Source organism: Sminthopsis crassicaudata, chromosome 5 (assembly GCF_048593235.1).
Source record: "Sminthopsis crassicaudata isolate SCR6 chromosome 5, ASM4859323v1, whole genome shotgun sequence".
Lineage (NCBI taxonomy): Eukaryota > Metazoa > Chordata > Mammalia > Dasyuromorphia > Dasyuridae > Sminthopsis > Sminthopsis crassicaudata.
Genome location: NC_133621.1, coordinates 228082989 through 228104984, shown reverse-complemented (window position 1 = coordinate 228104984; position 21996 = coordinate 228082989). Strand labels below are relative to the sequence as shown.

General features: G+C 37.6%; 1 protein-coding gene across 4 annotated transcripts in view; it reads right to left on the bottom strand.

Moving 5' to 3' along the window:
* Positions 1 to 21996, bottom strand: part of KRT78 (keratin 78) — a 36561-nt gene that overhangs the window by 9031 nt on the left and 5534 nt on the right. For all 4 annotated transcript variants that reach the window (XM_074270294.1, XM_074270296.1, XM_074270293.1 and 1 more), the window contains one exon: positions 853 to 969. In XM_074270294.1, the coding sequence (XP_074126395.1) occupies positions 853 to 858 (6 nt within the window). In that variant the 5' untranslated portion in view covers positions 859 to 969. The remainder of the gene's footprint in view (positions 1 to 852; positions 970 to 21996) is intronic.

Here is a 21996-nt window from a genome sequence, read left to right as displayed (position 1 = left end):
AGGTTTGGGAATGAAACTGAAAAAAAAAAAAAAAAAAGAATTCCAAATCCCTCCTCCCACCACCACCCAATCCATCAATCAAGCACACTGTCCTGCCTGCACACACACCAGGTAGGTGTCTTTAGTCTCGGCCTTCAGGGAGTAGGGTGTCTCCCATCAACTTCATGAGCATACTTAAGGGTCAATCCATGCAATTCCAATTATTATGTTTACATGGCCAAGCAATATTCCAGGCTGCAAGACACATCTAGGCATTGAAATGAAGTGTTCTCAAGGGGAAAGGCTCTTTCTAAACCTCCTAACATCTTAAAAAGTCTTGAGGGGTTGTCAGAGAAAAAGAACAGAAAAGTACACCCACAGAATGCCATGAACCTCAGAGTTATACAAAATACAAGAGACGGTGATAGGTAAGTAAGATGCATTCAGTAAGTGCTTACTGTATGCAAAGCACTGTGCTAATTACAGGGAACAAAAATACAAGAAAAGACAGTCCCTGTCCTCATGAAGCTTACATTCTAATGGGAGAAAATAATAAGTGAGAAACATGGCCAGTAGGAGAATGAAAAATGGTTCCCCACAATGGAGGACCCTAGAAAGAACTCACTAAGAGAGAGAAGGGGGCTCAACATGACAAAGGGACAATCTCACCCCAGATACCTGAGGGAAATGCTAAGACAAGAAGGCTACTGTGTTATTGTGACAAGGGTCAGAGAGTCATAAGAACATCCAGGAAAAAAATCAAGAATGGTTGCCCTAGACACATCCCCAAAAAGTTATAAAGCATTTAAGGATCGATCCATTCCGATCTCAGTTCTGCCTGCCACATTAAGCAAGGTATTTCACCATTCTGACCTCCATTTCTTCATCTGTCGAATGGAGGAGGGAGAGGTTGGATTAAATAATTTCTCAAGCGTCTTCCATCAGTAAATCAATCATCTCGTGAAGATTATAATTTGGTAGATATGGAACCTGGGAAATGAAAGGAATCTTTAAGGTTATCTAATCTCATTTCACTCTGAGTATAACAAAAGGAAAATTTTACAAATGAGTTTATATTCTAAATTAGTGTTATTGCCTTTGGCTACTAGGGCAAAAAGGTGGCACGGTGGCTAGAATGGTGGGCCTGCAATATATGTCAAGTTCAAAGTCTTAAGTTCAAATCTAGCCTATGTGACTCTAAGCAAATCCCTTAACTCTGTTTACTTCAGTTTCCTCATCTATAAAAAAGAAGGAAATGACAAATCACTCCAGTATCTTTGTCAAAAAAAAAAAAAAAAAAAAAAAAAAAACTCAAATGGGGTTACAAAGAATCAGTCATGACTAAAAGACAACTAAGCAACAACAAACCATATATTTTTCCCCTGAACAAAGTAAATCAAGGCATTTGTGTATGTTAAGATAGATTTTAGCTTTAGGGATCTCCTCATTATGGTAATTGACTTTTATTACTTAAACTTCTCTATAAAATTATTATAATTAATGTCAATATACTTTCTTCCTTCCACATTCCATTTGTTAACATTAACTTGTTGAATTGGACATGCTTCTTATTTTTAATTTTTTCTTATACATTCTCCTCAGTTTTGGTCTTTGCTCAGGCAAGTAGGTGGTCTGATTATATAATGACAGCTGATTCAGAAATGACTTCCATTTTCATAACAAATCATGTCTAATCAGTTAAAATGTAACTAATTTCATTTTCTGTGACATTTTTTGATGTTTGCCATATCTAAAATTGCAATTCTTGTCTTAAAAAAAACTATTGTCCATCAATTGGAGAATGGTTGGGTAAATTGTGGTATATGAAGGTTATGGAATATTATTGCTCTGTAAGAAATGACCAGCAGGAGGAATACAGAGAGGCTTGGAGAGACTTAGATGATCTGATGCTGAGTGAAATGAGCAGAACCAGAAGATCACTGTACACTTCAACAACAATACTGTATGAGGATGTATTCTGATGGAAGTGGAAATCTTCAACATAAAGAAGATCCAACTCACTTCCAGTTGATCAATGATAGACAGAAATAACTACACCCAGAGAAGGAACACTGGGAAGCGAATGTAAATTGTTAGCACTACTGTCTATCTACCCAGGTTACTTATACCTTCGGAATCTAATAATTAATGTGCAACAAGAAAATGGTATTTACACACATATATTGTATCTAGGTTATATTGTAACACATGTAAAATGTATGGGATTACCTGCCATCGGGGGGAGTGAGTGGAGGGAGGGAGGGGATAATTTGGAAAAATGAATAAAAAAAATTAAAAAAAACTATTCATGATTATAGAGTTAAGGAATATAATATAAGTCTTTGTTTCCTCTCATTCCTTACTACTGAACTATATTTTCCATCTTTTTTTTTCATCATCTTCACTGTCTTTGTTTTGAAATTGCCAAGAATTAAAATGTGATGGGAAGAGGAGGTTATCAGATCTGTGATTTCACCTATGTACTCCCACTGTTGTAGAAAACAATTTGGAACTACACACAAACTTATACATAAAAATATCACTACTAATCCTGTCTCCCTAATGAGATCAAAAAAAAAAGAGGAAAAAGATCCAATACATATAAATAGTTTTAGAGCGGCTCTTTAACCATTGTCAAAGTGTCTATCAATTGGGAGATGTCTGATAAATTATAGTATAGAAATTAAATGAAATGTTATTATATTGTAAGAAATGGTGAAAGAGACCTTTTCAAAGAAACCTGGAAGATTTGTATGAATTGATATAAAGTGAGCAGAACTAGAACAATTTGTACCATTACAACAACACAGTAAAATGAATAATTGTGAGAGATTTTAAAATTCTGATTAATGCAGTGAACAACCATGATTCCTGAGGACCATTGATAAAGAATGCTATCCACATCTCTTGACAGTGATGATGTATTAAATATACAGAATGATGCACATATTCTTGGGTATGACTGGTATGGGAATTTATTTTCCTTGACTGTGTATATTTCTTACAAGAATTTTGTTTTCTTTTTTCCTACTGGGTGGGTAGAAAGGTGAGGAGAAAAAATTAAATGCTGAATAACTGAAAAAATTTTAATTTAAAAAAATCATCTAATACCTGTCCTCCTGGACTTTACAATCTGAGACCTAAGCCACAAACACATTGTAAATGACTATAATACACAATATGTCAGCATAATTCATTAGAGACACCAAGAAAGAGTTGATGACACTGACATTGACACTGGAGACAATATCATATAAATTTTAATTAACGGAAATAGAATTGTTTAGCCTAGGGAATAAAAAACAAGAAGACAATGAATGCTATCAAAGTATTAATTTTATTTTGCTTGGTTCTAAAGGGCAGAAGTAGGAACAATGAACAGAACTTGCAGAGAGGCAGATTTAGGCCTAATGGGTAAGAAAAATAACTCTCTAATAAATAGAATTATCCCTAAATGCAATGACCTGCTTTTGGACATGACAAGTTCCCCTCCCTAGAGATACTCCCATGAAGAATAGATGGATGAATAACCATTTGTCTGGGATGTTGTAAAGATGATTCATGATTCTTTGTCAGATACAAGTTAGACTTAATAGTATCTTCACCTTTCAAATCTGAGATTCTAGAATTCTGTGTAAAATGAGCAGAGTTTCTTCAACCAGATTCAAGTTCACCAAGTATTCTTAGCCAGCCTAAATTTTTCCCATCTTCTTCTTTTTTTTTTTTCCTGAGGCTGGGGTTAAGTGACTTGCCCACGGTCACACAGCTAGGAAGTGTTAAGTGTCTGAGATCACATTTGAACTCGGGTCCTCCCGAATTCAAGGCTGGTGCTCTATCCACTGCACCACCTAGCTGCCCCTCCCATCTTCTTCTTAACGATATTTTGAAATAATCTGACAATTAACTTTTTGAAATCAAATTATACTTCACTGGCTTCCCCTTAGAAACTTGATACTTTAATATTTCCATATATTAAAGATTTCTTCAAGTGTTAATAGTAATATTCACTAATGCAAATCACAACCACTGTATATATTTTTCTCCTGTACCCAGGCAAATCAGCTAACATTTATAAAGTGTTTTAAAGTTTGTAAAGATCCATACAATGACCCTGTGAGATAAATGATACTATTATCCCCATTTTACAGGTGAAGAAAATGAAGCACAGAAAGGTTATATAATTTTCCCAGGATCACATAGCTCATGGGTTTCTAAGGCATGATAAGATAGAGACTAGATCTATGATTTCATCAGTTTAAGGAATTACTTCTATCAATGTAGGTCAGAATCTTCTCATCAATCTATACTAATAGTTGCCTAGAGAAGTCATTCTTGGTCTCAGGACCCCTTTACACTCTTAAAAATTATTTTTATGATGACCTGGAAATCTCCAGCATCCATTTCCTGAAAGAAGAAAAGCTTATAATTCAGTGAATTTAATGCCAGAGTAGACAACAACTATCAGACGTGGCAGGGAATTCTTGGAAAGAATAGAGTCAGTCACTCATTTTTGAGGACTTGTGTATCTCATGACCTTCTCATCACTAACTCTGACTTCCATTTACTTAAATGCAATGAAACTTCATGGATTCATCCTCACAGCAAAAATTGGCATTTAACAGACTATGTCATTGTAAGGAGAAGAGATAGACACAGAATGAAGGTGATATTTGGCACAGGGTGCTGAACCAATCTTCTCCAAGCTAAACATTCACATTTGACAAAAGCAGCAACCCCAAGATGAGATGACTACCAGAAGACTTAATGTCAACAGATTAGAGTGCTTCTCCAAGCAGAAACAGTTTGTTACTAACTTGAAGGGAAAGCTGAGCTACATATGATTGACAATGGTAAAGCAGAACAGTAGTGGTCAGTTTTCAGAGATTTCATGTATAGATCACTTGCAAACTTTAATATCAATTTGACAAAAATGATGGAGAAATCCAAAAGCTGCTAATTGAAAAATAAGAACTCTAAAGGGAGTACCAGCAGGAGAATTAATCCACATTTTAAAAGGCAGCACACATTAAAAGGTGCCATTAAAAGTAAAATGCAGGGGGCAGCTAGGTGGTGCAGTGGATAGAGTACCAGCCCTGAAGTTCAAATCTGACCTCAGACACTTAACACTTACTAGCTGTGTGACCCTGGGCAAGTCACTTCACCTCAGCAAAAAAAGAAAAAAAAAAAATTTAAGCCAAACTTAGAGAGATGCCTACATCTTCTTGGCTCAGGAAGAAGACAGATAAAATTCAGTTTTATACTTAGAGTAGCCAAAGTAGCCACTTTCAAGGGATCTCTGAAGAACTTTGAAATCAGTTGTGACAAAGGGGAGACACTGGCATAGGACCACTCATGATGGTATCCCCACATCAAAGAAGATGCTGTGCTCTATAAGAGAAGCAGAATTGTAGTGACTCAAAAGAAATTTGAGATGCATAAATTTAGAGACATCTCTATTCCAAATGTTCTTATGGACTATTTGGATCTAACTTGTGGCAGACTCTTTCAAGCTCATATTGGTCGGATCAGCCATAGTCACTGCACTTTTTTTTTGGTGAGGCAATTGGGGTTAAATGACTCGGTGAGGGTCACACACCTAATAAGTGTTGTCTGAGGTCAAATTTGAACTCAAGTCCTCCTGTCTCCAGAGCCAGTGTTCTATCTATTTCACTATCTTACTGCCCCAATAGTCACTGTACCTTGATCACAGTGATATTATTATTTGGGTCCTCTTTGAGTATCAAGGACAACAAACAACCAATAATCTTAGAGAGATTTCAAAAGTATTAGGAGTATTGCCCAGAGTCACACAACCAATATGTGTCACAGGCAAAACTTGAAAGGAAGAAAGGCAGGTAGTTAGTAATTCTAAGGTGGAATTTGAACTTTGGTCTTCCTCTTTCTAAACCAAGCGTTCTATCCATTGTACCCCATAGCAGTGTACTCTAAACTCCAAATCAATATTTAAAAATAAATAAATAAATAAAATGTATTGGAGAAAAAAAGAACTACAGAATATATATAATTTTAGATAAAAATAAATTCCATCTCAGTCTTTAATCAAATGGTATGGGCAAAAATTCTACTGCCTTGATGGAGGGGCTCACTACCTTTTGGTTGGTCTTCCTGCCTCAAGTCTCTACCCCATTCCATCTTTCTCTGATATATCAGAGAGATCGTCCTAAAGTTCATGTTTGATCAATAAACTCCATGGCTCTCTGTTACCTCCAAAATTAAAAAAAAAATCCTCTCTTTGGATTTTAATGCTCTTTACTAGCTAACCTCTCCCTATCTTTCTAGTCTTCTTACATTTGATCCATTTGCCTCATAGATAAATGGGATAGTGATAGAGCACTGGGTCTAAAATCAGGATAAAACTAAGTTCAAATCTGACTTCAGATACTTACTAGCTGGGAGCCCTTAGGCAAGTTATTTTAATCTCTTATTTTCCTCAACTATAAAACAGCACCTTCTTCCCACAGTTGCTATGAGGAACAAATAAATTAATATTTGTAAAGTATTTCATACAGTGTCTGGGAAACAGTAAGAGCTTAAAAAGTTGTCATTTCCTTCCTACTCTATGACCCAACAGTAATAGAATTCTTAATATTCTTTAAATATTTTGCTGGCTCTCTTCCATGCCTAGAATTTTCTACTTTCTCACCTTTATTTTCTGGAATCCTTTGCTTTTTCAAGACTGTTCAAATCCCAAGTATCACTTAGCATAATGCTTAGCACTAACTGATTTTGTATTGCCCCTACCTAGAAGCATATTTCCCACTCCCAATCCAAAAAAAAAAAAAAAGATATTTCTCATCCTAAAGATTTCTCCAGAGAAGTTGTGAAATGATTCAACTATCTAAAGAGCACTTTGGAACTATGCCCAAAGGGATATTAAACTGTGCATATCCTTTGATCCAGCAGTACTACTACTGGATCTGTATCCCAAAGACATCAAAAAAGGGGGAAATGTCCCACATGTGCAAAAATGTTTATAGCAACCCTTTTTGTAGTGGCAAGGAACTGGAAACTGAGTAATGTCCATCAAATGGAAAGTGATTGAATAAGTTATGGCATATAAGTGTAATCAAATAGTATTGTGCTATAAGAAATAATAAATAGGTTGATTTCCGAAAAGCCGGGAAAGACTTACATGAACTAATGCTGAGTGAAGTGAGTAGAACTAAGAGAACACTGTACACAATGACAACAAATTATGTGATAATCAATTGTAAAAGACTTTGCTCTTCTCAACAAGACAATTCCAATAGACTTGGAATGGAAAAAAAAATCCAGAGAGAGAACTATGGAGTCTGAATGTAGATCAAAGTATAGTATTTTCACCTTTTTTTCCTTATTGTTTTTTTCCTTTTTGTCTGATTTTTCTTGAACAACATGACAAATATGAAAATATGTTTAAAAGGATTATACATATTTAATCTATATCAGATTACTTGCTATCTTGGGGTATAAGGAGGAAAGGGAGGGAGAAAATTTTGGAATGCAAAGTCTTAAAAAAAGTTGAATTAAAAAATGAATGATGAAAGTTATTTTACATGTATTTGGAAAAATAAAACACTATTGAAAAAATATATCTTCCCAAAAAGATGATGCTATGACCTTCCTACATACTTTTTCTCAGCTAGTAATTGCTTTCTAAATCAAATCAATTCAGTCCAACTAAATAAATATTTAATAGCCTATTTTGTACCAGAAATTATATGCTATCTGGGGGGTGAGGACATAAAATTTAAAAACTAAATAGGCCCTGCCCTCAATGAACTTGTATTCTATCATGGCAAAACTACATACAAGATAAAATAAAAGCATGTACCAAATCATTTCTCAGAAGAAGTCATATATATGTCTTATTCGAAGGGCATTGGGTTGATAATAAAAACTGGGATTCCCAAGAATCCAATGGTCCCACTGAAGTCTCTTTCTTTTCCATCAAAGTTAATTTAACATGGGCCAGTCCAAGGAACTTCATTCTGCTTCCTTGGGGATGTGTTCATGATCTAGTTAGCCTCTTGCTAAGAGACATATGCAACCACAAACTCCTGGTTGGTTTTTTTGGTCCTCATGAAGGTTGGGAGAAGAAAACAAAGAGTGTGTGTCACCAGAAGTGGCCTGAGTGCATGCTCACCCTAACTACCCTGTTATTCTGGATTAATAGAAAGCTTTTCCCAAAACCACTGAAGGTAGGGAGGGGCTACATTCTTCCATGTGGCTATTTCCTGATTCCTATCTCATCTTACAGTTAAAACTAACCCAACAATCAGGAAAGAAGTGAATTTGGCTACTTCTCCTACCTCCCTCTGTTCTAAGCCTAGGCTCAGACTTAGATCATAGCAATTGTGCCCACTCCCAGAAGAATAGGCCAGGGTATAACCCCTTTCCTGGGTACCAGTCACATCTTCCTATGCTTGTGGGAAAAACTAAGGGAAAGAAGGCTTATTCCACCCAAATCTCTATCTAGAGCAAGGCCCAAAAGAGAGATTCAGAATAGAATAGAGAGGCAGTTTTGGACTTCTCAGGGAACTTCCAATCAGATAGGGGAAATAATATGCTCATACACAACACATAGATCCAAAGAAAAGAAAGACCCAGAGTTTCATTAATGCACCCTGGAAAGATTGGAGACAATGTTTTATGGGGAGAAGAATTTCCTGAAGGAGCAGAAGTTGGAAAGAGGGAAAGGCCAGGCCTGGGGATAACAAGTGAGATGGTCGAAGGCTGTCTTTTGAGCATCAATGGAGAAAAAGACAAATGGATAGGCATTAAGGCTTCAATCCAAAGGGAAAGGTGAAAGTGCTGGGGACAGAAGGAGAGCTATCATAGAGCAAAAAATGAGAATAGCACCTTGGAAATGAGGACCAAGTCCACAAAGACTCTGAGACGCTAAGAATGTTATCTGACCTAACCCAAGAAGACAGAGACAACCTCCACTTCCACTCTAAGTCAGTTCAAGTAGAGCCAGTCAGACAACGGCCTGGGCCAGATTCTGCCACTAGCAATTTCTCCCAACTCTGTAAATATTTATGAAGCCTGTTACTAAGGACAAACTCCCCAGCACTGCAGTGGGTGCTAAATTGATGGGGTAATTTCTAGGGGAAAGTTCTAGGGAGTCATTGTTCCCACGTTCCCAGAGAGAGACAATTCTGAACCCAGGAAAGAATAAAATCAAATCTTATTCATGTAAAGAATGTTTTAAGGTTACTTAGAAAGCATGTGACTCAAATAGCCTGGGAAGAGCACAAATATATTTTGTTATTACTATTTTACCACTGCTCAACACTACCTTTACAAATTGTAAAAAGCCCCTGGAGGATTAGACCAATTTCCTCATGTCTGCTTCTCTGTCCCACTTGGTCAGTCTCTCAATCCTCCTTTCTTCCTTTTCTACCAACCCTTTTCTACAAAGCATTGCTTCTCTTCTTTAATGGGATGTGGGAGAGGGGGAATATCATCTCTTTCCTCATTCAGCTATCAATCTGATGGGAGAAAATGGATCATAGACCACCAAGGTCCGGGCAGACCCCGAGACTAGAGTTAACTGGCAGGGGGAAGGAGGGAGAAACTCTAGACATCAATCTGATCCAACATGTATTTATTAAGTGCTCATTCTGTACAAGGTCTAATACTAGGGGCTGGTATGGAAAGTTCTTTGTGTACTTTAACTCATTTAAAGAGTCAAAGAAGCCTTAGAAATAGGTACTCCAAGATATCATAATTCCCATTTTACAGATGAAGAAACTGAAATTGAGAAAGGTTGCTTAGGAGGTAGAATTTGAACCCTGGAAGATCCAGAAGATACTGTGGCTTAATAGAGAGAGAACACACCCAGAAAGCAGGAAGGACCAAGCCTTCCCTCACATATATAGTGTCTGTGTTATCCTAAGTGTGAACCTCTGGGTGTTCTAGACAGCTCTATAAATTGCAAAGTAGGACCAAGGATCTTCACTGATAGATGGAGTTTTCTCACCTCAGAGTTTTCTATGCCAATGAAATCTTTAATCCAGTCCCTATCTCCATGATTGCACATGGAGCGTGGCATAGTGCTGTGGGTAGTGACTTCATATGGAGTCTAAACATGGGGGTCATGAAAAATTTGGCAACAGTGAAAGAGATCAAATATTCTGCCAAAGGCTGATTTCAGAAAAGCTGGTAATGATTTACATGAACTGACACTAAGAAAGTGTGCAGAACCAAGATAACATTGTACACAGTAACAACAAGTTTATGTGATGATCAGCTGTGATAGACGTGATTCTTTTCAACAGTGAGGTGATTCAAGACAATTCTAAGAGATTTGTGAAGGAAAGTGCCATCTTCATCCAGAGAGAAAACTATGGAGACTAAATGTGGACTGAAGCATAGCATTTTCAATTTTTCATTGTTGTTGTTTGCTTATTTGTTTTTTTTTCTGTCTACTATTTTTCCCTCGTGATTTTTCTTGTGCAAAAATATGGAATATTTTGGAAAAATATGGAAGTATATTGAGAAGAATTTCACATGTTTAACTTACAAAGGATTGCTTGCTGTCTTGGGGAAGAGAAGGAGAAAAATTTGGAACACAAGGTTTTACAAAAGTAAATGTTGAAAACTATCTTTGCATGTATTTGGAGAAATGCAATACTATTTAAAATATTCTATCAAGATTTAATTCTTTATGTAAAAATAAACAAGCATATTCATCTTATTAGTATGTAAGCTTACTTCTATCTTTATTAAGTGGCAAAATTATATGCATATCAAGAATTGTTTTAAAATACATTTCTTTATGATTTGTTATCATTAAATGTTTAATTTGTCTTCTTATAAAATAGGGATATCTATATACCCAGATAGTATAAAAATTCATGAGTGAAAAAAAGTTTAAGTAGCCCTGATACACTGGATAATCTCATGAGAGAGGAGGTGATGGAATCATAAGGAAAGGAAAAGAGATCATCTGATACCTCAATTCACCCAAAAAGCTGTGAAGTTCTTCCTGATATCTAAACTCATCACTTGCTCTTGTGCCTTATCTTACTACTAATAATTTATTGAATTGAATAAATTAGATTCCTAAGAGCACTGGCACTGGAATCAAGAGGGCCTGAGTTCATACCCGTCCTTAGACATTTAATACTTATTAGCTGTGTGAAAGTCATTTAACTCCAATTGCCTCACCAAAAAAAATTTTGAATTCCTGTGAGGACCCCATTACTTAACAACCAGGCTAGCAATTGGAGTAAGTTAATAGAGTGATCAGAGAAAACTATCATATTCACTAGGGTGGGAAGAGTGTTTGGCTTTTGAAGTCCTTCATAACTTGGCCCCTTCTTACCTTTCCAGCCTTCTTATAACTCATCCTGCCCTCCTACCACCATATACTCTGCCATCCAGTAATTATGACCTTCTTGCTGGTCCTCCTGCTGGACAAAACTCTCCATCTCTTGATTCTGAGCATTTTCTTTTTTTAATGTTTTAAACTTTTCTTCCAACTATCATAATAACTCAAATTACTTAAACAGAGTTTTATGGTATCATAAAGATCATTCCCCCTCCCAATGTTGCCATTAAAAAAAAAAAAAAGAAATAGGTCAGAGAGGAAATATGATTTTCCCCAAATTTCTTAAAAAGGTAGTATGAGTTAAGATTGAACCCCATACAATGCGTCACTCATACAATTTCAGAAGAGGAAGGAAAGCAATTCATTAGTCTTTAGTGAATAAAAATGGAGTTGAGGACATGAAATGTCAGTGAAATGAAATGTGGTACTATATTTGGTATTAAAACTTAGCCCAACCCAAAAAGAGAACACCAAAATGCTCTTTCTCTAGACTATGACTATAGTTTTGAGATGTGAAGGCACACATTAATGTTTTCAGAAATCTGAAACTTCCATGCCTTAAGAGTGGGTAGATGTGAGCGATTCCAGAGATTCCAACTCTCCCCAATTGTCTATCATAGGTATGTCATAGGTATTTACCATCCTAGAAAAAATTCCCAATCTTGGAGTAAGAATGTCCATTTCCAAATTCTAATGTTTATATATTGATCACTGTATTCCTTCCCTTTCTGTCTAAATTCTGGCTCTGTCCCTAGACCCTAATAGGTAAACTTTCACCTTGTTATGCCTTTGTTTTGTTAATTTATTTATTTTAATACACATTACTTTATAAATCATGTTTGGGAGAGAAAAATCAGAGCAAAAGGGGAAAAACTATGGGAGAGAAAAAACTGAAAAAAGAAGTGAACATAACATGTGTTGATTTACATTCCATCTCCATAGCTCTTTCTCTGGATACAGATAGCATTTTCTGTCCAAAGTCTATTGGGATTGCCTTGGAACTCTGGGCATTTCATTGGGCATCCTCCATGCCTAGAGCATCCCTTCTTCATCTTTGACTCCTGCCTCCCCAGTTTCTCTCATGTATCAGTTAAATTCCCACCTTCTCCAGGAAGCCTTTCCTAATTCCCCCTTAATACTGTTTCTCTCCTCTCTTGATTATCTCCAACTTGTCCTGTGTGTATCTTCTTTGCATATATCTGTTTTCGTGTTAAATTGTAATTTAATTGTAACTGTTAAATTATAAGCTCCTTGAGAATAGAGAGACTGGGTTTCTTTCACCTTTCTTTGCACAGTGTCTGGCCCTTAGTAGACACTTAATAAATATTTGTTGACTGAAATGGACTAGACTGCTGTGGCAGTTTACTTCCTCTCAGTCCCAAGGATTATTTTTGACTTCTGTCCTTCTAGATAAGGGTGGTGCTCATGCTGCCTCATCCCTCTCCCTTCCTTCTGAGTCAGCCTGGCCCTTTGTTCAAGTCATTTGGCCTGTCAAGCATCGTGAAAGTCAGGTTGACCTGGGCCAAGCAGGAAGCTTGAGGACATGAGGCATGTGCCAAGAGATTAGGACTTCAACTGAGAAGGGAAACTCATGTGGACAGGAGAGCAAACACATCCCCAGAATCAGGCTATTTTTTTCCATTGGCACTCTGGAGTAGGTCCTGAATACCCAGCCCTCTCCCATCTTTCCAGTCTTCTTTCATCATATTTCCCAACCATTTCTCTTCCACACAGTGATACTGGCCTCCTTGTGGTTCCTAGAACAAAACACTTCTCTCAAGTACCAGCATTTTCTTCACCTCTCCCCTATACCTGAATGCTTTCCCTCTGACTGACTTACCTGGCTTCCTTTAAGTCCCAACAAACATCCCATCTTCTAAAAGAAGCCTTTCCTAAGCCCTCTTAATTCTAATACTATTTTTTTTCCAACAATGAGGTAATTCAAGCCAATTCCAATAGACTGGAAAGTGCCATCCGCATCCAGAGAAAGAGCTGTGGAGACTAAATGTGGATCAAAGCATAGTCTTTTCACTTTTTTGTTGTTGTTTGTTTGCTTGTTTGTTTTTTTTTTCTCACTTTTTTCCCTTTTAACCTAATTTTTCTTGAGATTTTTCTTGGAAATAGGTTTAGAAGAATTGAAAAAAAAACACCAAATCTAATGCCTTCCTTCTGCCAATTATTTCCAATTTATCTTGTACAGAGCTTATTTGTACCCACGGTATTTGTTTGTTTATTGTCTCGATTATTAGATTGTGAATTCCTTGAAGTTAGGATCTGACTCTTGTTTTTGCTTTTTTTTTTTTTTAATTCTCCAGAAAGATGCTAGGGATATACAAACAAACAAACAAACAAACAAACAAAACACCAATTACTTATGCTTAGAAAACAATCTCAAAAATCTCTGGTCCTACTTCACAGCTCAGTTTCCTGTGAGGATGATCATCTGTCCTCAACCAGCCTGTCTCAAAAATCTTTATTTAGGCCTTTCTACCTCCTCCTAATCTCTCCAATCTACCCTCCTGCATCCTTCATACAACAGATAAAACAATTATCCTTAAGTAATTGTTTTCATATAGGTTTTCTCCCTACAGTAGCCCACTGTGCTTCTAGTTACCTTGATTCAGCCCAACTTCAGGGTCCCCATGAGCATGCATTGTCTATAGCTCACCTTTACTTCATTACCAGGGCAGGTAGGTGGCACAGTGAATGCAAAACTGGGCCTGTATTCAAGAAGACCTGAGTCACTTACTGTGTGACGCTGATCAAGTCACTTAATCCTGTTCCCCTCAGTTTCCTCATCTGTAAAAGGAGCTGGAGAAGGAAATGGCAAACCACTCTGATATTTTTACCAAGAAAACCACAAATAGGTTAGTGGCCCCCACTTCTATGTGAGTTTGATACCTCTGATCTCCTCCAACCTTTTCATTTGACGGATGAGATAGCTCTGAGTTCTTGAAGTCTGTTTCAACAGATCATAAAGTATGGAACATCACAGAAATGTGGAATTCTACCAAGGGAAAAAGGCTTTAAATAAGGGCCTAATGATAATCACTGCAATAGGAATAATGAGGGGGGGGGGAGGGCTCATCTGATTTGCTGGACCAAAGTACCTCCCACAGAGACCAGCAGATGCTATAGGTCCTTTTGTGAGGTGTATGGTTTGGCCTCTGGGTCAAAGACATTCATGACACACGGACTCCTAGCTGGTTCTTGATCCTACTGATTAAAGAGTTATAACAAAGTGATTGCTGAGTGACTGCTTCTTCAGTAGACTATAAGAACTATAAAAAAGTTAGTCCCTCCTCTTTTAAGTGTATCACTTTTGGGCTCCAATAGCTACCTCTTCCAGTGAAAGAAGAAAAAAGATTTGTCTCCCTTCTCCTACAGTGACCTAACACAGTACCAATGGCAACAAGAACATCAATACTTTAATTTCTAAAAAGTATAGAAAACTGAATTAAATTTATAAGAATACAATACATTCTTCAATTAATAAATGGTCAAGAGATATGAATAAACAGCTTTCAGATGAAAAAAATTAAAACTATATATGGTCATATAAAAAATGTTCTAAGTCAATCATTAAAAAGGAAAAAGGACCTACCCACATATACAAAAATATATGTAGCAGCTCTTTTGGTAGTGGCAAGAAACTGTAGGGTATGCTCATCAATTGGGGAATAGTTGACCAAGTTAGGTATATGAATATAATGGAATACTATTGTACTGTAAAGAAATGATGAGCAGTCAGATTTAAAAAAACCTGGAAAGATTTACATGAAGTGATGCTGAGTGAAGTGAGAACCAGAATACATTATACATAGTAAAGTAACATTTTGTGATGATCAACTATGATAGACTTCACTCTTCTCAACAATTCAATGATTCAAGACAATTCCAAAGGACTCATGATAAAAAAGTGACCACATCCAGAGAAAGACTATGGAGTCTGACAGCAGATAAAAACATATTACTTTTCATTTTTTTGTTTTTTTTTTTCTTATAGTTTTTCCCTTTTGTCCTGATTCTCCTTTCATATGACTAATGTGGAAATATGTTTAAAATTATTATATATGCATAATCTATATCAATTGTTTGTTGTATTGGGGTAATAAGCTCAAAATCTTACAAAGATAAAATGTTGAAAATTGTCTTTACAAGTAATTGGAGAAAAAACTATTAATTGAAAAAATAAATAAATAAAGTTTATGTATACCAAAAAGAAAGAAAGAGAACATGGGCACATATATAGGTGAACCTAAAATAAAACTTCAGTGGACTGGCTTTTGTTTTGTTTTGTTTTGTGATTTTGAGTTTTTAATGGAATTTCCAACTACCTCCTGCAACAGCTTTTCTACATAATAATAATAACAAAATTTAAGAGGCAATAATAAAAATTCAATTACAAAGTTTTCCTTAAGGAACTAAAAAAATTTAATTAGCTAGAAAAAAGTCAATGCTCATGATTCAGCTGTGGCAACTTAATAAAATTATATTACTACCAGGATTAATTTATACTTTTAACGGTATGCCAACCAAATTATCAAATGAATATAGAGCATGATAAAATAAGAAAAAATTCATTTGGAAAAAATAGAAGAAAAATGAAAAGAAGATGGACAAAGGCAGACTAGCACTTCCAGACTTCAAACAATATTATAAAGTTGTGAGGTATTGCTTAAAATATAAAGAGGTAGGTCAATGAAACACACTAGACAAAGGAGAAATGATGGAACTAATCATTCAGTGTTCAATAAACTAGAAAAATTATTTAGGAAAAATCTGCTAATAAAAATTTCTGGGAGGTCTGGCAGAAAATTAAGGTCAACATCTTATACTATATACATGGTCTTAGCATTCAAGATCATACTATTAAAAAATTAAAAGAAAAGTCAAATTGCTTATTTCTTTTGAGGGTATCACCATTCTTTCCATCAGCCAGGTTCATAACACTAGAGTTATTTTTAATTCTTCACTCTTCCTCACCCCAAATTCCTAATCAGTTGCCAAGTTTATGCCCTTAGCCTTTTCCTTTCCCTATATAACCTCCTATGAGTTGTAAAAAAACTGAATAATTTGCCTAACACCATGAATATAACAAATGGCAGAGCAGTAAAACAAAAACAAAAAAACGCAGATCCAGCAGACACTGCTCCACAAGGATATGGTTAAAGGCAGCCTGATGCAGAGTGGGTAGAGTGCTAGCCTTGAAGTCAGAATACACCCAGATAAATCCCACTTCTCATACTTATGAGCTACTTGGTGCAGCCACTTAACCAAGTAAACCTCAGGTAACTCCCTGGAACTTATCTATAAGACCTTACTTAGACAGATTGCAGCATTTACATTAGTGGGGGAAGTTCCCCAAGACAGTGAAATCATAAATTCTTTAAGTTAGCAATAATAAATATCAGCTGTGATTATCTGATCTTTCTCAAGCAATAAATCCACCTCTTCATTCACTGTATTGTCCTGAGTATTGGAGTGTGGGGGTGTATCCAGGTGGAGAGTCAAACCTTCCAGAGCTCTCAGTCTTTGGGGGAATGAGGCATATACCTGGGACAACAGGCCAAGGAAGGATCAGGAAGGGCAATTCTGAGATCCCCCTGCACAGATTTTTTCCAAGGACAAGCCAGCACCCACAGAAGTTCTCCCAACATTCATTCCCCAGATTGGGAATATTCCCAACAAGCCAGCTGAGCCAGCTTTTTCCACTCTTGACTCCCTCTGCAGGCAGCTGGCCATTCCAACAGCTGAGGAAGGAATTAGCTTGTTCTAGGAAGCCCATTGGTCTCACTCTCCTAGGGCCCCATTCAGGAATGAAATATTTTTGACTAGGTGAAAGAGAAAATTCTTTGTCTCAATTGCTTCCTAGCCTTAGTACTGAATGGATGCAGCCTCAGTCAAACTGAGACCTGTTAAAGAGCTTAGTTTAAAAAGACCAAGGTCTCCCATTACATCCAGAACCATCTCCAATCATCCTGATCTATATCTGGCCCCTGGACCCAGATGGCTCTGGAGGGGAAAATGAGGCAGATAACCTTGCATAGGCCTCCCTCACTTAAACCCAATTCATTTGTATGTCATTGCATCATCTCCCTGAAGAGATCCCCTTTGAGAGCGAAGGGCAAACAAAATAATCATTGTAGTTCAATCATTTCAGTTATGCCCCACTTTTTGCGATTCCCATTTGGGACTTTCTTGGCAAAGAAATCAGAGTGATTTGCCAGTTCCTTCTCTGGCTTATTTACAGATGAAACAAAATTGGGGCAAACAGGTTCACATGAGTAGTAAGTATCTGAGGCCAGATTTGAAATCAGAAAGATGAGTATTCCAGACTTCAGGCCTAGCATTTGCTCCACTGTTCCATCCAGCTGCCAAAGTATTATTGAGGAAATGATATACATTTACAGATACATAAATAGACTGGAGTGAAGACTTTCCTACTGAAATAATGCTTCCAAATGTTCTAATGCACTTTCATCGAGGCCTCCAATCTCTTACCTTGAAGTTCCCCAATTTCTTCATTTCCCTAATTTCTGTCTTCCTGTTTCAGAGGCAGGGGAACGATGTGGCTGACCATGGAGCAATATGGAGAGGATGGGGGAGGGAGAACACTTTCTGCTGGTAGATATTTTTTTTAATTTATTGTTATTCTGAAATTAACAAATATCTCATAAAATTGTGTTTTCTATGCATAATAGAATAGAATGCACATGCTAGAGAATAAAGATTTCTGTAGTAAACCATCTTTTCCCCAGCATTTCCTAACTCTAAGGAAGTTTCAAACTTGACCTGAAGGCAGACTGACCTTAACGTTGGGGAAAGAGAATGCTGGGTAGAGAAATACAGAAATGAGAGAATACCCTTCTTAGCACCCCAGCATAGCCTTTTTATGGAACTCAAAAGATGAGATGCACTTTGTTTATTTTAAAGATTCGAGTAAACTCCATTACTTGAGAATTTCACCATTCCACCTTAAGAACATCTGAGGAAACACATCGACTATTATAAATGTGCATTAGGAAGTCTGTCCTCTAATCGTTTAACTGAATATGGTGGGGGGAAGGGGGGAGAATCCCTTGATGCTCCTTCTTTCCCCCATAATGTCACACAAAGAAATCAGATACATACACACACACACACACACACACACACACACACACACACACACTGTCTTCTGACAGAAGATTATGTGATATTGTCTATGTGGCAGCATATATAGCTCGCATGTTGGTGATGTATGATGGTACAGACATTTAAGTATAGACCTGTATCTATATAATACTTCCTAATACCATGGTCAGATATTGAACTCTGGGCTGAGCAGACTTCAGGCTAACCCAAGAGAAACTTCAAACTGCTCCGACACATACAAAGCTGTTCATGTTTCCTGGAAGAAAAATTGCTGGCTCAACTCTAGCCCAGCCTTGAACCAGCTCTGTTGATGAAAACTTGAAGAAAGCCAGGACCCAGTCCCCTCCACCCTCCCTGCCATCCCTGCCGCCCTCCTTTTAGAAAGCCTACCCCCTCCCCATGGGCATTATACCCCTGCCCAACTCTTGCCCTTTGATTGTCTCCCTGCGTGCTCCTTTTCTCTTTATTTACTCATCTGTTTTTTTCTTCCACAGTTCACCGTCCCCCTCCTCCCCGCCTCCCCATGCTAATCTGAATGAGAGTGCTCCAGGCTTCTCTCAGACACCGCCAAGCAAACTAACCCGGTCTCCACTTCACAGCACCTGCCCCACAAGCCCAGACAGGCACTGACATTCAGAGTTTGGCTCCCTGATTGCCCCACACGCACACGCACACCATGCACCAATGAGAAGGGGAGGAGAGCTCCAGTGGCTTCCTGAGATGGCAGGAGGCTGAGGGTGTGAACCTGTCTCTCCTTGCCAAGCTGGCGGTGAGCACCCCCAGGAGGAGAATGCCCCCACTCACACACCCCTCACCAAGACAAGCAAATTCCTAGGAATGGGGAGGAGCTGGGACGGGGGCAGAGACGGGGGAGGGATGGCTGATTCTCCAAAGTGCGAGCGAGGTTCGTGGGGAAACCAGATCAAGGAGAAAACAAGAAGCAGAGCCCCGGATAAATTTCATGTCCGAGTACCATTTTCATGTTCTTCTATAGATCCCCAGCTCTAGCTGTTTGGAGCAAATCACAGGATCTTGTTTTTCCCTGGGACCTAGAGCCCTCCTGGTTTTGATCCATTTTTTCTCCTTCCTTTTGCCCCTTTCCATTTCAGAGGGTCCCTTGAAAACAGAAGGGAAAAGCAAGAAATATAAAGGAAACGCTCCCCTGCTCTCCTCCTAAGGTGATAATAAGCATCTTCAAAGCTGTAGTTGCCTGACGCCAGGTAGTCCAGGTGCCTGGGAAACCTGGCTAACAGTGACCCCTATAGGACATTCCTGTAATGATGAGAAAAGAAAGGGAAGACTTAAAGCAGTCTGACTCCCAGATTCAGACTCCTCAGAGAAAACCAGAGGTAACTTTTGATTAACTCACTCTTCACACATGGGGTTCAGGGTGGGATGGGGAAGAAGGTCATGGAGTTACTGCAATGGCTTAAATCTACAAAATACAAAGTGATTTCTTCTAGCTACATATACTGTTTTCAAATATATGCAATAACGATAGCAGCCATTTCTATAGTGTTTCAGAGCTAAAGTACTTTATATATGTTATATTGGTTGATCCTCCCAAGGACCCTGGGAATTAGGAACTATACCATAATTAATATATTTTATAGAAACTATTTTCCCCATTTTATTTTTTATTTTATTAAAGTTTTTTTTATTTTCAAAACATATGCATGGATAATTTTTTAACCTTGCAAAACCTTGTGTTCCGGATTTCCCCCCCTTCCCTAGATGGCAAGTAATCCAATATATTTTTTTTTCTAAAGAAGTTCTACAATTCTCTTGCTGCACAAAAAAAATCAGGTCAAAAAAAGAAAATAAATGAGTAAGAAAACAAAATGCAAACAAACAATTACAAAAAGAGTGAGAATGTTATGTTGTGATCCACACTCAGTTCCCACAATTCTCTCTCTCTCTGGGTGTAGATGGCTCTCTTCATCACAAGATCACTGAAACTGGCCTGAATCATTTCATTGTTGAAAAGAACCACATCCATCAGAAATGATCTTCCCATAATCTTGTTGTGTACAGTGATCTCCTGATTCTGCTCATTTCTCTTAGTATCAGTTCATAAGTTTCTCCAGGCCTCTCCAAAATCATCCTGCTGATCGTTTCTTATACAACAATGATATTCTATAATATCCATATGCCATAACTTAAAAACTGGATTCTCCCACTGAATCCACTCACAGAATGTTGAAACTGAAAAAGAACTTAGTGATCCCAGAGGCAAAACCCTCTCATTTTCTTGATGAGGAATTGACTCCTAGGAAAGGGAAGTGTCATACTACTTCCATGTGTACATAGCTTCTGGAGGGTAGATTTTAGATTCAATCCAGAGTCTGGTAGGTCATCAAGGAGGGACAATCCCTGCCTAGAACCTCTTCCTTCCCTGGTGTCTGTTTGTACAGATGGGCATCCACTCCGTTCCCAGTATTTTCCCCATTTTACAGGTGGCTGTGGGCTCCATGCCAGATACACAGCCAACATGCACCAGTGGCAAAATTTAGACAAAGGTCATCCCCGACTCCAAGTATTTCCACCATGCTATATTGCCATAACTAGCCAAGTATAAATTTATTTAAAAGCATTGCTGAAATCATAAAAGCTTTTTGGCGTTGTGTTGGAGGCTAGGTGGCGTTGTAGAGTGCTGAATTTGGAATGGAATCCTTGCCTCAGACACTTACCAATTGTCACTCAACTGAACTAGTCATTTCACTTCCATTTGCCTCAGTTTCCTCATCTATAAAATGGGGATAATAATAGCATCTACCTCTCAGGGATCAAATGAGATAATATTTTTAAAGCACTTTGCAGACCTTAAAGTACAATATAAAAAATCTAATTATGTATTTTCTCAATATATAACATTACCCTTTACCTGATATTAACCATACAGTTGGAATTCATGGAAATCCTTGGGTTTCTTTTTAGGTAACCACTTATCTTGCCAAATCCTTTTATTTAAGGAAATTTAGTCCCGAAATCATGTAGCAAGTTGGCTGCCCAGTCAGAAGCCAGGTGTCCAGCCAGAATCTCAAACCAGTGTTCTAGCTAGGGCAGGAACACTTGCTGGCCTTGAGGATACCCCCTTCTCTGTACAACTGACCCCAAGGAGTGAAGGAAGAAACTCTAGGCAGGGATTGTCCCTCCTCGATGAACTACCAGACCCTGGATGACCCTCCAGAAGCCACCACACTATCAGGAGAGTAGTCTGACAATTTCCCTTTCCTAGGAGTCAGTTTCCTCCACAATAAAATGAGAGGGTTTTGCCTCAGGAATAATCTGGCATTCTGTGAAATAATAATAATAATTTTATTTTTTATTTTTCTTCAATTACATGTTCAAACAATTTTTTTTACAATTTTCCAAGTTTCCAAATTTTTTTCAAATTCTATCCCTCCTTCCCTCCCCTTTCCACTTATTCCACACTAACTAATCCGATATTGTTCAAACATGTACAATCTCATACCAAAAAATAATAACCAAAAAAATAAAAGCTCACATTTATATAAGAGCTTACATCCGTGTGGCTCTAT